At 42.6% G+C, this 13,754-nt stretch overlaps 1 protein-coding gene and 1 long non-coding RNA gene across 3 annotated transcripts in view; one reads left to right on the top strand and one right to left on the bottom strand.

The window, feature by feature from the left end:
* MYO5B (myosin VB) overlaps positions 1–13,754 on the top strand; it is a 149,790-nt gene that overhangs the window by 108,826 nt on the left and 27,210 nt on the right. For both annotated transcript variants that reach the window (XM_030470705.1, XM_030470704.1), the window contains exons 22-26: positions 1,928–2,167; positions 7,112–7,196; positions 8,775–8,923; positions 9,697–9,816; positions 10,961–11,098. In XM_030470705.1, coding sequence (XP_030326565.1) covers positions 1,928–2,167; positions 7,112–7,196; positions 8,775–8,923; positions 9,697–9,816; positions 10,961–11,098 — 732 coding nt within the window. The remainder of the gene's footprint in view (positions 1–1,927; positions 2,168–7,111; positions 7,197–8,774; positions 8,924–9,696; positions 9,817–10,960; positions 11,099–13,754) is intronic.
* LOC115601133 overlaps positions 6,501–13,754 on the bottom strand; it is a 38,489-nt gene continuing 31,235 nt past the window's right edge. Inside the window, exon 6 of the long non-coding RNA XR_003989247.1 lies at positions 6,501–7,190. This is a non-coding gene — a long non-coding RNA (uncharacterized LOC115601133). The remainder of the gene's footprint in view (positions 7,191–13,754) is intronic.

The raw sequence follows: 13,754 nt of genomic DNA, 5'->3' as shown, positions 1-13,754 counted from the left end.
TTCTTAAGTAAATAAGTAACTTCCTTAATACCACATGAGCACTGAATTTTGATGTTCACTAATACTTCATTACAAGGGAGCAAAGGAAAAGATGTTAATGTCACCTGTTTACTTGTTTTTCCATAGGAGATGTGTCCTAATCTTGCTTCAGAGAGCTGAGACTGCAGCAAAAGAAGGGTGTTTTGGGAGGTCACCTAGAGAGGGGCCAAAAGGATAATCAGAGCAATGACAGAAGAAGTGATCCTAGGAGCCAGTTTGAGAATTTAGGGGTCTAATCTGAAGTGTGGCTGAGAGCTTTGGTATCCAGCAACTCACCATGCATTTGTGCAGGGGCTTGTCTGCTCTGGAAGAACCTGTATAGACCTAGAAGATAAAACTCTCTAATGAGTGGTTCGGTTTGCTTTTTTTTCCAGGCTGTAAAGTTCTTTGAAAACTAACTCTGTTGTACAGGAGTTATTAGGGGCCTTTGGCCCTATTACAGAGATAGATGCCCCATCCCTGGCAGTGTTCAAGGCCAGGTTGGACACAGGGACTTGGAGCAACCTGCTCTAGTGGAAGGTGTCCCTGCCCATGGCAGGGGAGTTGGAACTGGATGAGCTTTAAGGTCCCTTCAACTCAAACCATTCCATGATCATACTTTTGCATTGAAGTATTTTTTTCCTTGCTTATTTGACTCTGGTGAGCATCTAAAAGAATTTGCATCTCAGGATCTTTGAATTTGCACCTTTACTGCTTATCCTGACCAGTCAAAACCTCTGTATCAGGACTTCTCTAGTCCATTGACTTTACAAATGTTACATTTGTGTCTTTAAAGACTTCTGTCTTCTGGCTTCTTCACCTCATGGTTATCATGCCTCTACGTCAGCTAAAAACTGCTGGAGTTTCTCATGAGCTGGTGTCACGCTGCTGGTGACCGGAGCTCTGAGAAACAGCAGGTGGCTAAATTGCAGAACACTCATCTGGTCTGGACAGTGATGTTTTCCAGCAGGACCAGGAAAAGCCAAAACTGATATTTCTGATAAGTGAAATATCCATCAAAGCCTCATTTAAGAAAGGAATGCCTTTTGGAGCTTGTTGTACAGTGATATGAGCCCAGATCTTTACAGCTGTATTGAAAGCTTTCAAAAAGAAAAACCCAGGCTACATTTTAAATTTCAAAATGGTTCTTTTGCTCTCATGATTACCTACCTGTTGTTAGCAAAGCTGCGTGATAGGTTCTTCCCTGAAGCGCTTGGTCTGTTGTGAATTCATTATCATTTCTGGATCTGGCTAATATTGATGGTGTTTTATTAGTCACTGACTAATCACTGACTTTGATTTGAACCAGAAAAATCAAATGAGGCTGCTGCATTTTCATGTCTCAAAAATTGGGAGTAAATCATTGCTAAGTGCTTTAAAAAGAGAAAATCTGAGCAAATAAAAAGGTGGTTGAGCTGGCCCATGACTTAAAGCTGGGGTTTAGGGAGCTCTTTGTGCTCAAAGCTGCAATTATGTTACCGTGTGTTGTCACCCCTGGTTCCTGTGGGCATAGGAGTAGGAATAAAAGGATAAACTGCAAACCCAATATTACAGACATTAAAAAAAGGGCAAACCAATTGCATTAAGCAACATTGTTTGGAAGCTGTAATAAAAGTGTAGGTTTTTGTTTTGGTTGCCAGTGCTACCAAGTGTTGTTTGCTTTCGCTTTCAGAGTAACCATCAATTTAACAAAAGCTTGTATAATTATTATCAAAATATTGAGATTTTGTCACAGTTTTGAAATTGCTTTTAGCTCTCTGAGCTTTATTGGCATATGCATGGAAATATTCATTATTGTAAGTTTGTTACCCACCATGCTCAAGGATTTCTAATGGTTATTTCTGTAGTGCATCCGTGCATGCATCGATCCCACTTATGGTCTTATTTTTTTCTTTTTGGGATGCTGCAGAACAAGGAATACAAACTTCTGAATGAGCAGCTCTCTACACTCACATCAGCCCACACCTCTGAGGTGGAAAAGCTGAAGAAGGAGCTGGTGCAGTATCAGCAGAGCCACCAGGGTGATGGCAACCAGCTTGTCAGCTTGCAAGAAGAGATGCAGCACCTCCGGATGGAGCTTGAAAAAGCTCATGGTGAGAGGAAGGTCATAGAAGACAGCTACGTTAAGGAGAAAGACCTACTGAGAAAGGTACATCTGTCTGTCACATCTCATGTGTAGGTCTCCTGCAGGTGGTCATACTGCTGAAAGCTCACTCCTCATAAGTCTGAAGAGGAAAGTATTTGGGTTTTAATTAAGATTTCTTCTTTTAGTCACTGAAAGCCCCTGCAACTTGCCTTTTAAACAGGTCATGGGGCAGCAGGGGCAGGTGGACATCCCCAAAGGAACAGTGACTGCCTCATGTCAGGAGGATGCCCCATCTTGATGCCTTTGGCTCTGCCAACCAAGAAGAAACTCCTCAAACCCAGACCTGTCTGGAAATAAGGGTCCTTAATCATGTAGAATTGTACAACACCAGGTTGGAAGGTACCTCAAGGATCATCTGACCCAACCTTCCTAGGCAAAGCATGGCATAGACTAGATGTCCCAGCACCCTGTCAGCCAAATCTTAACAGCGTCCAATGTTGGGGAATCCACCACTTCCCTGGGGAGATTATTCCAGTGGCTGGTTGTTCTCATTGTGAAAGATTTCCCTCTTGTGTCCAACTGGAATCTCCCCAGAAGTAATTTGTGCCCATCACCCCTCATCTTCTCCATATGACTCCTTGTAAAAAGGGAGTCTCCAACTTCTTTGTAGCCTCCCTTTAAATACTGGAGCATGATAATAAGGTCTCCCTGAGCCTTCTTTTCCTAAGGCTGAACAGCAATTCCTGATGGCATGTAATGCAAAATATTGGAGAAGGCTGTTGCTGATGCTGTAAATACTAGGAAGATGTCCTTCCTCAGCCCAGCCTGTATGGAAAATGAGGGCTCAGTATCTGCCATGCAGTCCATGGCCGTTGCAGCTGGTCGTGGTGGTTGGTTTTGTAGACACATGGAGAGTATGACCTGTGTGGGGACAAATGTGTCCCTCCCAAGCAGAGGCTCTGCTCCAGCACGAGCTAGCCTGGTTGTTCCAAGCCTTTATAGGGTTTGGAGCTATGATGTAGACTAACCGTTTTCAAATTTCTCTTCCTTCATGCAGACTCCTATGCTTTGTGGTTCTCTTGAGATGTAGATGGTCCAACACTGCCACTGTTGTACAAGAAAGACTTCAGTGTAGAGGGTTTTTGCAAATAGGAAAAATGGACCTTTTTCCCGGAATTTCTTGCTGTCAGGTTCTTTTCGAGTAACCTTCACACCCAGTCTCATAACCTGAGGTACTAAGGTTTAGTTTCCTGCTGTGAATGCTTGCGACTGCTCAGGTTAAATCTGTGATCTTTCCTCTACATTGGCAATTGAAGTGGTTTCTTTGATCCTGCTATTGAAAAGAATTTAGGGCTTTTCTACGTAATACATTGCATAGAAAAAGCTGTTTTGCTGCTAGAATAGTGCTTTTTGTGTGACAACCTGAAAAGAAGTCACTTTTGGAGATTAAAAAAACCCCAAAGGTCTTGGATTAGCTGTGGGTTTGTTATGGTGGAAGACTGCTTGGATGGGGCTTTTCTAGGGCACAAACCCTGGCCAACCTGCCCTTGTGGATAAGCCCTTAGATGATGGGTTTGGGTGAGAAGCTGTGGGGACTGTGTGGTCAGGGTAACTTAATCTGATCAACTAGCAGAGCTGAAATACGTTTTTGGCTGTTCTTCTTAAGAGGGCGTTCAGCCTGTACACGTGTTGTCTGCTGGCTGGACCAGCAGAAAAACAATTGCTCTGCTCTTTGCACATGTATTGCACCCACACAGGATGTATGAAATTAGTGATTTTCTTCTCCCCATCATCAAATTAAAAGATCTTTTTTGGCACAGGGGTCAGTTCATTAGCTGGCTGAGGCACAGGCTTTTAAAGCCCTGAGAAGATGCTGTATTTTAAAGGTGACGCATCTGGGGAAAAACTGTTTCTCTTTGTTCTTGATTGCGAATCCGAAGAAGGTTGATTTAATGACTGAAGAAATGCTTTCAAAAAGCATGAAAACAAAGGAAAAGCTTCCCTTTGTTGTAGAAGTGCCTACAGCATAACAAATACTGTGCGCTTTACCATTACGATAAATGGTTTCATTTTAAAACATTTTTACTGAGCAGTGCAGGCTGCCGTTTCTGACATTATCTTTCAATCACTCCCTTTGATTCCCTGTCGGTGGGAAGATAAAGACCTGTTTCCTTCCTGGAAAAGGTGGTTCAGCCAAAACACTTTCCAAGAAAAATTGATAGAGGTTTCTGAGTTCTCATAACTATCAAAAGGGTGGGGAGTGTCATGAAACTGAATTTAGGTGAGGAGCACTTTCTATCTTCAGTGTCAAGATTACGCTGTGGCCATGGTTGTGATGGAATGCATTTGCTCTGGAAGTGATACATAAAGTCATCAGACACTTCAAGTGGGTCTGAAATGGGAGCCTTAATTTTATTGCCTTGATCTGGAGCTCCAGCTTCTGAAAATCCATATTAGCTATGATGATGTTACTGAAAAAAGAAGTCCTTTAATCTCTTCCTTATAGCTTTCCCCCCCGACTCCTCAATTTTAGAATGCTTTTCTTATTTGAATTTGTAATAAAGTTTAAAACATCAGATAAGGGTGAGTACTAACTTCCTAGGGATTTTGATAGTACCTAATCTCCTTGCTTGGTAAGCTAGGATGATTCAAAGCCTGGACAGGAATTTTATTAGGAAAATCCTAAATGCCATTATCCGTTCCTCACAAGATTAGAGGAGGACCAGAGCCAGATCTCATGAGCAGGTGGTTCCAGTATAACACTGAAATAGGGGCTGAAGCCATTATGAGTGCTCACTGCTGAACATCTTCCATATAAATCCTTCAAAGCAGGTGCTGTTTGAAACATCTTCAAAGATCTGTTTCCTATAGAAAGATGAGCGAGAAGTACAAAAGGTACCAGAGATACAGAGTTTTTGCTGCTTGGCCATTGTGTAACCCACTCTGCTTGCCTCTACCTGTGTTCAGTGGAATGTTTTCATTCTCACTGGGTTTCTTTTAAACACAGATTTTGAATTCCAGCTCGTTTCTGTTTCCTGTGGAAACAGGAATGCGATAAACTAGTCCAGTCACTGAAGATCACATCCTAAAAATATCTATACCCAATCTAGATTAGAAATTTTTACACTTGGAAATAGTGGTTGTGGATGCTACCAAGTCTTTCAGTTCTAAAATATCCACCCAGCACAGCTGAAAATACCACAGCTTTTTGTCTAGTTTGGTTTTCCAACCATCATAACTTTGTCCTTTGGGCAGAAGAGTTCGTTATCAGCACCCATGAAAGAGCACTAGTAAAATAATTCCATTGCCTTTAATCTTTTCTCTGATGGGATAAACGAGTCGAGTTCCTCACTGTCCTGTTACAGCACAGGTTTTCCTTCTCTTCTATCACTCTTGTAGCTCTTCTCCAATTATTTAAGAATTCTTCCTAACTTGCAGACACTAGTGCTGCTCTAATAGCTAATAGCTGCACACCTGCTATGATACTTATTTGAAGTGACGTACAAATGCAGAAAGGTAGTTGGTTTTGGTACAAAATATTAAAATCATGGCTCAGTTCAGAGCATTTAAACACTAGTGGCTCTGCATACCTTAAATTGTGTTATCTTCACTTTCTAATTGTACCTTCAGACTTTCCTATTATATATATAGACTACCACTTTCCTATTATATAGAGAGAAATGGAGGAGATTATAGTCTCATGCAGACAGCCGGGACAAATGAATGGATCAGAGAGCGACGGGTGATGGGTCTTCCAGTTTCTGTGCATACGATATGACTGCTTCACTTGTGACTTACAGTAAAGTATTCGTTGTGCTTTTATCTTTACCATCCTCAAATCCTTGATTTGAGCATGAAGTCTGTGCTAGGAATGCATGACAGCTGGGCTGCCTTTAAGTTTTTATCTAGTGGTGACAACAAAATTATTATCCTTGGGCACAGAAAACTTTTATTATGGTGTGTACAGTGTTGTTTATCTTTGGCATCTTGAGATTCTTCTGCTGTGTGTAGCTGTTTCCTAAGCCATGGCTAGAGGATGCGATAGAGCAGGCATAGGGAATGACATTATGCTGGAATGATGTGTCAGTTTGTTCTCCTACCTGGCAGCAGCAGAACCATCCTGGCTAACTGTAGCAGCATATTTCACTTGATAACCTGATGTTTTTGTGTTTTGAGATAACAGTGTTGAATGCATCCAAATTCCTGAGGATGAACAGAACTAGAGGATCATTTGCTGTCAGCATCAGCCCAGCCTTGTAATTGTGACAAGTGGTTTTGCTTCCCTTCATTTTTAATAAAGAGGTAGTTAAAAATACCCACAGTATTTTACAGGATTTAGTTTCTGTTTTCATTAATTGTTGGTATTAATTGCTATATATGCTTGCATTCTATTACCAAGGGCCCTGGTACATGCCATGCATCCCTGTACTTGAGGTTCTGCAGTAGCATGTAGCATTAAAGTGACTGTTTCTTGAACTGGATACAGTACACATGAAGTTAAAAAAGCCTGAATTATTTAATATTAGCACCCATATTCACTGTGTCCATCCTAAGTAATCAAGTCCTACATTGCTTGAAACAATCAGCAGATTTTTCCCCGCCCCCCAACAGCAATCAGTTCTATGACTTGAAGATGGTGGTGAAGTCCATTGAGAAGTGGAAATAAACCTCTGGTTTATTGACCTGATAACTTGTAAGAGTTTTGCTCCTGCAGATCCTGGCCGCCAATTCCAGCTGCTCAGTATTTTGTAAGATTCTGCTGAAAACATTAGTTTTAGGGAGAAATGCACTCAGGAAAAGAAAAGTTAGTGTCTGTTGTTGCAGTGCACTTCTCATACGCTTCAACTCCTCATATGCTTTGCCAGTTATCCTTTGTACAAGGGGATAGGTCTTTTAAACAGCAAAGAAAGCCTGAACAAAGCTGCCTGGCTCCAGCCAGCTGAAATGTAATCCCTCTGCAGAGGCTCTGACCTGCAGCAAGTGGTAATTCTTTGCCTTGTTTCATAGCGCATATCCGACTTGGAAGAAGAAAATGCCCTCCTGAAGCAGGAAAAAGAGGAGCTTAACAGCAGGATCCTGTGTCAATCTGAAGGTAAGAAAAAAATGCTTATAGCATTGTAATGCCTTCACTAAAAGAGGAGCTTGCTGTTCTCCCCATAACTTGTTTTTTTCCTGAGTGGTTTTCTACCTTAAAAAGTGCTAATCTTCCCACAACCCTTTCCTGGTGATTTTTGTCATTGTTTTGTTGTGCAGGTAGTTCTGTTTGTGCTGTCCTGCTGGTGGGTGGTAAAACACAAGCTGGTTTAATTGGTGAAATATGGAATAAAGTACCTAAAAAGGCTTTTTAGTTTGGTTATGTTGTGGCATTTACCGCGGGTGATGTGGGAGGCAGCGAGGCTGCTGGGGTGGAGGGCAGAGCATAACAACATCCAAGATTGATGAATAAAGGACCCAAGGAACAGCACAGTTAACAAGATTGAGCTGTGACAAAGGATTTCTCTAATGTGACAGGAGTCTGTGAGTGTTTTTTAAAGCAGAGACTTAGATGGTGAGACGTACTTAGAGGAAAGCAGTCTAGGAAAATCCCAAGCCACAAAAGAAACTCTCCTGCGTGTATTGAGATTTTTTTTTATCATCATTTTCAGCTTTGATTTTGTTGTAGGATTTACAAAAAGCATCATGCATCATTCTGTGGCTGGATCTACCACTGTCTCACAGCACTTGTGAAGTATCTCCTGCTCTCAGCCCGATGCAAAATAAAGGAATGAACGTGTTAAAAAGAAACTTGCTGCAAATATTTCTTCACCTCTTAAAGGATGCTTTCAGAGCATCCAATCTTGGGGAAAGCAGGTGAAGGGAGTTGGTGTTCACCCATTTTAAAAGGATAGACGGATTATATTTGCCTGGTTCCTCAGAAAGAGGAGGGACCAGATTTGTGTCCAAAAACGAATTTTTTGCAAATAAATGAATTAATTTGGATATAAAATACTTTCAACCCCCAGATTCTTACCATGGTAAATGGTTGATAATGACATGAGAAAGAGATGCTGATGTTGATGTGGTGGTGGGAAGCAGGCAAAGAAGTCTTTAAGTGCAGCCACTTCTTAAGCATGAATGAATTCCATACTGAGCTGGTCTTTAATTGAGTGGGTTTATGGCTGGCCCATGGGAGCTGAAGCTAGCATGGTACAGCATAATTAGATCTGATGGTTTGTAGGTGCTGGAGAGTTTTCTTGAATGCAAATAGCAGAGGACTGTGCTCTCTGAGCAGAAGAACTCAAGCTATTCCAAATAGCAAGGAGACAGATTTAGATACTGCAGTAGTCTCTAAATCTTAGAGAATCCCAGACTGGTTTGGGATGGGAGGGACCTTAAAGCTCATCCAGTTCCAACCCCCGCCACGGGCAGGGACACCTTCCACTAGAGCAGGTTGCTCCAAGCCCCTGTGTCCAACCTGGCCTTGAACACTGCCAGGGATGGGGCAGCCACAGCTTCTCTGGGCACCCTGTGTCAGCACCTCCCCAACCTCACAGGGAAGAATCCTCGTATTCTAAACACTCTTGGCAGAGAGTATTTTGTTAATTAGTCATTGTTACTGCACATATTTACAAGAAGTTCATTTTGGAGATGAAGATCACAACTATTTTTTTTTTTACTTCCTATTGTGAAGATGAATTTGCACGAAACACAGTTGAGGAAAACATCCAGATGAAGAAAGAGCTGGAAGAAGAGAGATCTCGTTATCAGAACCTGGTAAAAGAGTATTCAAGGCTGGAGCAGAGATATGACAACTTGCGGGATGAGATTACTATTATGAAGGTAAAAAACCTGAAATTATCCTTGTTCTGTTATGTCCTGGTCCTGATGTTGGTGGCTGGATAATGTGACTCGCTAGAACTTCCTACTATCGCTGACATTGTGCAGTTAGTGCTTGATATTTCTAAGACTGAACTTCTACACTGAAGCTAAACCATATGTGTGCCTTGAAGAAAGATCTTTCACACTTCTCTCTTAACTGCTTAGAGATCTCTGCGAATCGCAAAAGCTGGTTCATGCTTCTTGTTTTGCTTTTTGTTTCAGTGATATTCATGTGTAGGTGTTGGGTTAAAACAAAACAAAACAAAAATCCCAACAACACGACTTCAGAATTTCGAAAGCTAACATTTTCGGGTTCAGCTTTGCTGAACTGTTGAGGAAGTCTTGAAAATTAGATAATAGTGCTGCTGGAGTAGGTGGAAGGTTGAGTGTTTAAAGAAAGCCCTGGAGCATGCTGTGAACAGCATAATCTTGAGCTCACATTTGGATGTTCACACTTAGCGGGCAGCTGGTGTCATGAAGAGCCTTTAATTCACGCAGGGTTTTAAACTGCGCTTCGGTATCACTTCATATTTTAAAGTATTCCCTTGTGTTAATATGAACGTTATGGTAGGGCATAAGAACTAGAAAATGGAATTTGCTACAAGGTGACAGTCAAACCTTTTGTAAGGGTAACCTTAATATATAGACAAACATTTGCTCTAAGAAACAAAGCTTCGTGAGGAATCCTTCCCTAAACACTGAATACTTTATGTATCTGCATCGCTCCTTGGCAGCAGGCACCGGGGCACAGAAGAAACCCATCTAACCAGAGCAGTTTGGAGTCCGATTCCAATTACCCATCCATCTCAACCTCTGAGATAGGAGACACCGAGGATGTAATACCACAAGTGGAGGTACAGTAGATCTCTGTGGGGGCAGTCCTGAGGGCAGGCTCAGGGGGAGGAGGAGAGCCTTGATTGACATGGATCTTGGAACACATAGGAGGAATGCAGGTTGGACTGTAAGGTGTGATGGATGAAATTGATTTTGAGCTACAGAATTGCATTGTTAATTGTGTGAGAGGGATTGCAGGGTTGCAGTGCGATGGCAAATGCTCAATTGTTTGTAGCATCAGGCTTAAATGGGGCTCTAAAAATAATAAGTGTTGTCTTTTGGTAATACCAGCTAAAAGACTGATGAAAATTCATCAGTGTGGTCAGCATTGTCACATGGAATTATTCCTAGCACTGATGGCAATGGCTGTATAGTGATCCTTCTCTGCAAGGATACCAGAGCTCATTATCCCCTTGCTCTGAGTGTTTTCATTTCAATGTATCTTCACAGGTATTTGCTGGCCACCACAGCCCCTATAATCAACAGCCTCTTAATGCAGAAAAAAGCCGCATGAATTATTCTCTAGCTAGTAAGAATCACATGGAAAAGGGAAATGTGTGTTTTGCTTACATTTACTGGAATAGGCTGCTTTTTAAACTCCACTTTCGTAACAGAAGAGTATGCATGGATGATGAATGTTCCTAGGATCTGCCACGCCACTGGCAGGACCCTATTTTGTGTCTATGTATACTGGTCCTGCAGAACCCCCCACTGCCCTTTGCTGCCTGCTGTGTTATGTTGCTTTAGTATTTCTGAACTGGTCTGAGAGCATTTGCTGAAGTCAAGGTAATCAGTGTTGGCCATGCTGTAATATAAAGTGTTCCAGGTGAAGCTAACTGAAAAACAACTAATGGATACTTGGCTAGAAGGGACTCAGCAGGGTGGTTTTAATGTTCTTAGCTGTGGCCCCAGTCAGCCCACTGATCTGTTGGACTGCTAAACACTCAGTGATATATTAAACAAGTCGACTGTTTATTGGCATTAAAATAGGTGTTCAAAATGGAGGTTTGGTCATTGAAAGTACACCCCTTTCTTGGGATGCTCCTGTTGCTGGCTGTGGCTGTGGTTGGTGCTGATGTACAGGCGGGGTGTATCTGGCACTGTGTGTGGTTATAAGACTTGGCTGAGATCTGGGTTTTTTTCCTCTCTCCTGTTGCTTTCCAGGAGGTCGGGATGGAGAAAGCAGCCATGGACATGACCCTCTTCCTAAAGCTACAGAAGCGAGTGAGGGAGCTCGAGCAGGAAAGGAAGAAGCTGCAAACTCAGCTGGAGAAAAAGGAGCAAGAGAGCAAGAAATCCCAGGTAAGGGATGACTTTTCATTGATACTAATATTTCATGTTGGTATCTGGCTTTTCTTGACTGCCTGAGGATGCACGATGTAGGGATTGAGGTTTGAGAGTGACAACAGTTCCCCAGGCAACCTTGGAACTTGGTATATGGTAAGAGATACTGAACAGAGAGTGGAACGAAGACACCGCAGCAAGGCTTGTAATCCCTGCAGATGCTGGAACTTAAAGATGCCATGTACTGACAAACCAACTTGCAGCTGATAAGCAAGGGTTGTAAAGTGAGAGAATTTTACACCAAAACATGTGTGATTAGAGCCACTCAAGCACCATACTATTTAGTTAAGAAGTTGAAACTTGTATTACTGTGAAAGAGCCTGAACGGATACAAGAGACCCTTAAAGGGTCATGAGATCTGAAAACCAACGGTGATTTATGATGACCTGTTGGAGCAAGTCCAGAGGAGGCCACGGAGCTGCTGCGAGGGCTGGAGCAGCTCTGCTCTGGAGCCAGGCTGAGAGAGCTGGGCTGGGGCAGCCTGGAGAAGAGAAGGCTCCTGAAGGGGAGACCTTAGAGCAGCTCCAGTGCCTAAAGGGGCTCCAGGAAACCTGGAGAGGGGCTTTGGGCAAGGGCCTGGAGGGACAGGACAAGGGGAATGGCTTGAACCTGCCAGAGGGGAGATTGAGATGAGCTCTGAGGCAGAAGCTCTTCCCTGTGAGGGTGCTGAGGCGCTGGCACAGACTTTTCCCAGAGAAGCTGTGGCTGTCCCATCCCTGGCAGTGTTCAAGGCCAGGCTGGACACAGGGGCTTGGAGCAACCTGCTCTAGCGGAAGGTGTCCCTGCCCATGGCAGGAGGTTTGAACTGGATGAGCTTTAATGTTCCTTCCAACCCAAATCATTGCATGACTTGATGATTTGTTAAAATATCGTTCCACGAGTCAGCACAACATGATTAGGGTTTCTTTTTGTTAAACTATCCTCATTATAATCTAATTTCAATGCTAAAACATCACACCCACAGATCAAAAGACCCTTGCCCAGGAAGACCCTTCCCTGAGCATGTGTAGTAAGGCAGTTAGTTAAGTAACCTTACACAAATTACTTGACCAGTTGGTAGAAGGTGGGATGGTTAGGGGGAGCTACTGATTTGAATTAAATCATATGCATATGCAGAATAAGGGGTGGAATTAGAGAAGACTCCATCGTAACTGCTGGGCTCAATTGTCAGGCTTAACCTGTCCTCTCCTCCCCCACAGGGACACCTATTAGGTAGGAGCTATACTCTGTGCATTTAATGATTGCTTTTTAGCTGGCTTAATATGTTATTTTCACAATTGTATATTATATTGTCAACGTCAATCTTCAAACCTTAAATGTCACAAAACTACGTAGTAAAAATTCTCAGCTGAAATCTATTATGTGTGAGTTTCAAAATTGGCTTAAAATTTAACTTAGAAATTTTAACTCTATGGATGAATCTGTTACTGTGTACCCTGAATAGGATGGTCAAATTGCCCTCAGATATAGCGTGCTGCCCAGGCCTCTGACGTGAAGGCAAAGACCGTGGTACCCCATGTCATGCTTTCAGTTGATTTGTGTTATTCAAGCATTTCTTTGCAGTCCTGGCTTCCCCCCTGTCCAGCAGTGTGTGGTGTGAGCTGATAAGCACTTCACAGACATGTCAGTCAGGGTTCTGTCCTCAGTTTGGTCTTGTTATAATCTGTATGGTTTGGTGTTTGGGGTTTCTTTTCCTCCAGTAATGATCGTATAGGAATGTAGCTTAAAAAATGGTGCAGTAAATCAGAAATAGCAAGACAGATGTTAGAAGAATGGGTTCTCCTGTTGCAGCGCAGGGATATTCCTTTGATATATAACCTTTCTTCCTTGTGGAAAAAAACCCCAAACAACCCACAGACTGGTTTGTGTTGGAAGGGACCTTAAAGCTCATCCAGTTCCAATCCCCTGCCACAGTCAGGGACACCTTTCACTAGACCAGGTTGCTCCAAGCCCCATCCAACATGGTGGCCTTCCTACATATTCCTACAGTTTGGGTCATTTGCTTGGATGCAGTTTAAAAACCAAGTATTAATAAAAATCAAGATTCCTAGCAGCCCAGTGGTATCTTACGAGGCAGGAGTCCATCCAGGCTTGCAACTGGAGCGTGAAAATACAGCTTTCTAGCTGTCAGTGAGCTGATGTTTGGCATAGGAGACTTTTAATAGCAGATCTCTTGTACAGATTTAATCCTCTGTGGCTTGTTCAGACGCCAGAGTATGGGTTATTATGCATGTGGTAAAACAGCAGCTCTGTGTGCATGGTGTCTTAAAGCAGTAAAGATGCTCTTACATGAAATGCTGAGCAAATGCCATGACTCTTTGGTTTCATATTTGTAATTTCTGGGGCTTCCTTTGCTTTGTTTGGGAATTATTTTATTACCCTCTGGTGTGAGATCTATGGATCTTTTGACAAAAGCAGTAAGAGACTGAATAAAATAATCAGCAGTAACTACTTGCTTCAGCAGATATTCTTACTGATCAGCTCTGGCAGTTTGCAGGAAACATGAAACAGCAGACTGCCCCAGCCTCTCTCCTTAGTACAGAGGCAGATTAAAAACCTGTTCTCCAGCTGCTATGTTGAAGATCGTTCCACTAATGACTGTCATTGTTTGAAA

This window comes from Strigops habroptila, chromosome Z, assembly GCF_004027225.2.
Source record: "Strigops habroptila isolate Jane chromosome Z, bStrHab1.2.pri, whole genome shotgun sequence".
Lineage (NCBI taxonomy): Eukaryota > Metazoa > Chordata > Aves > Psittaciformes > Psittacidae > Strigops > Strigops habroptila.
This window is presented reverse-complemented; position numbering and strand designations above follow the sequence as displayed.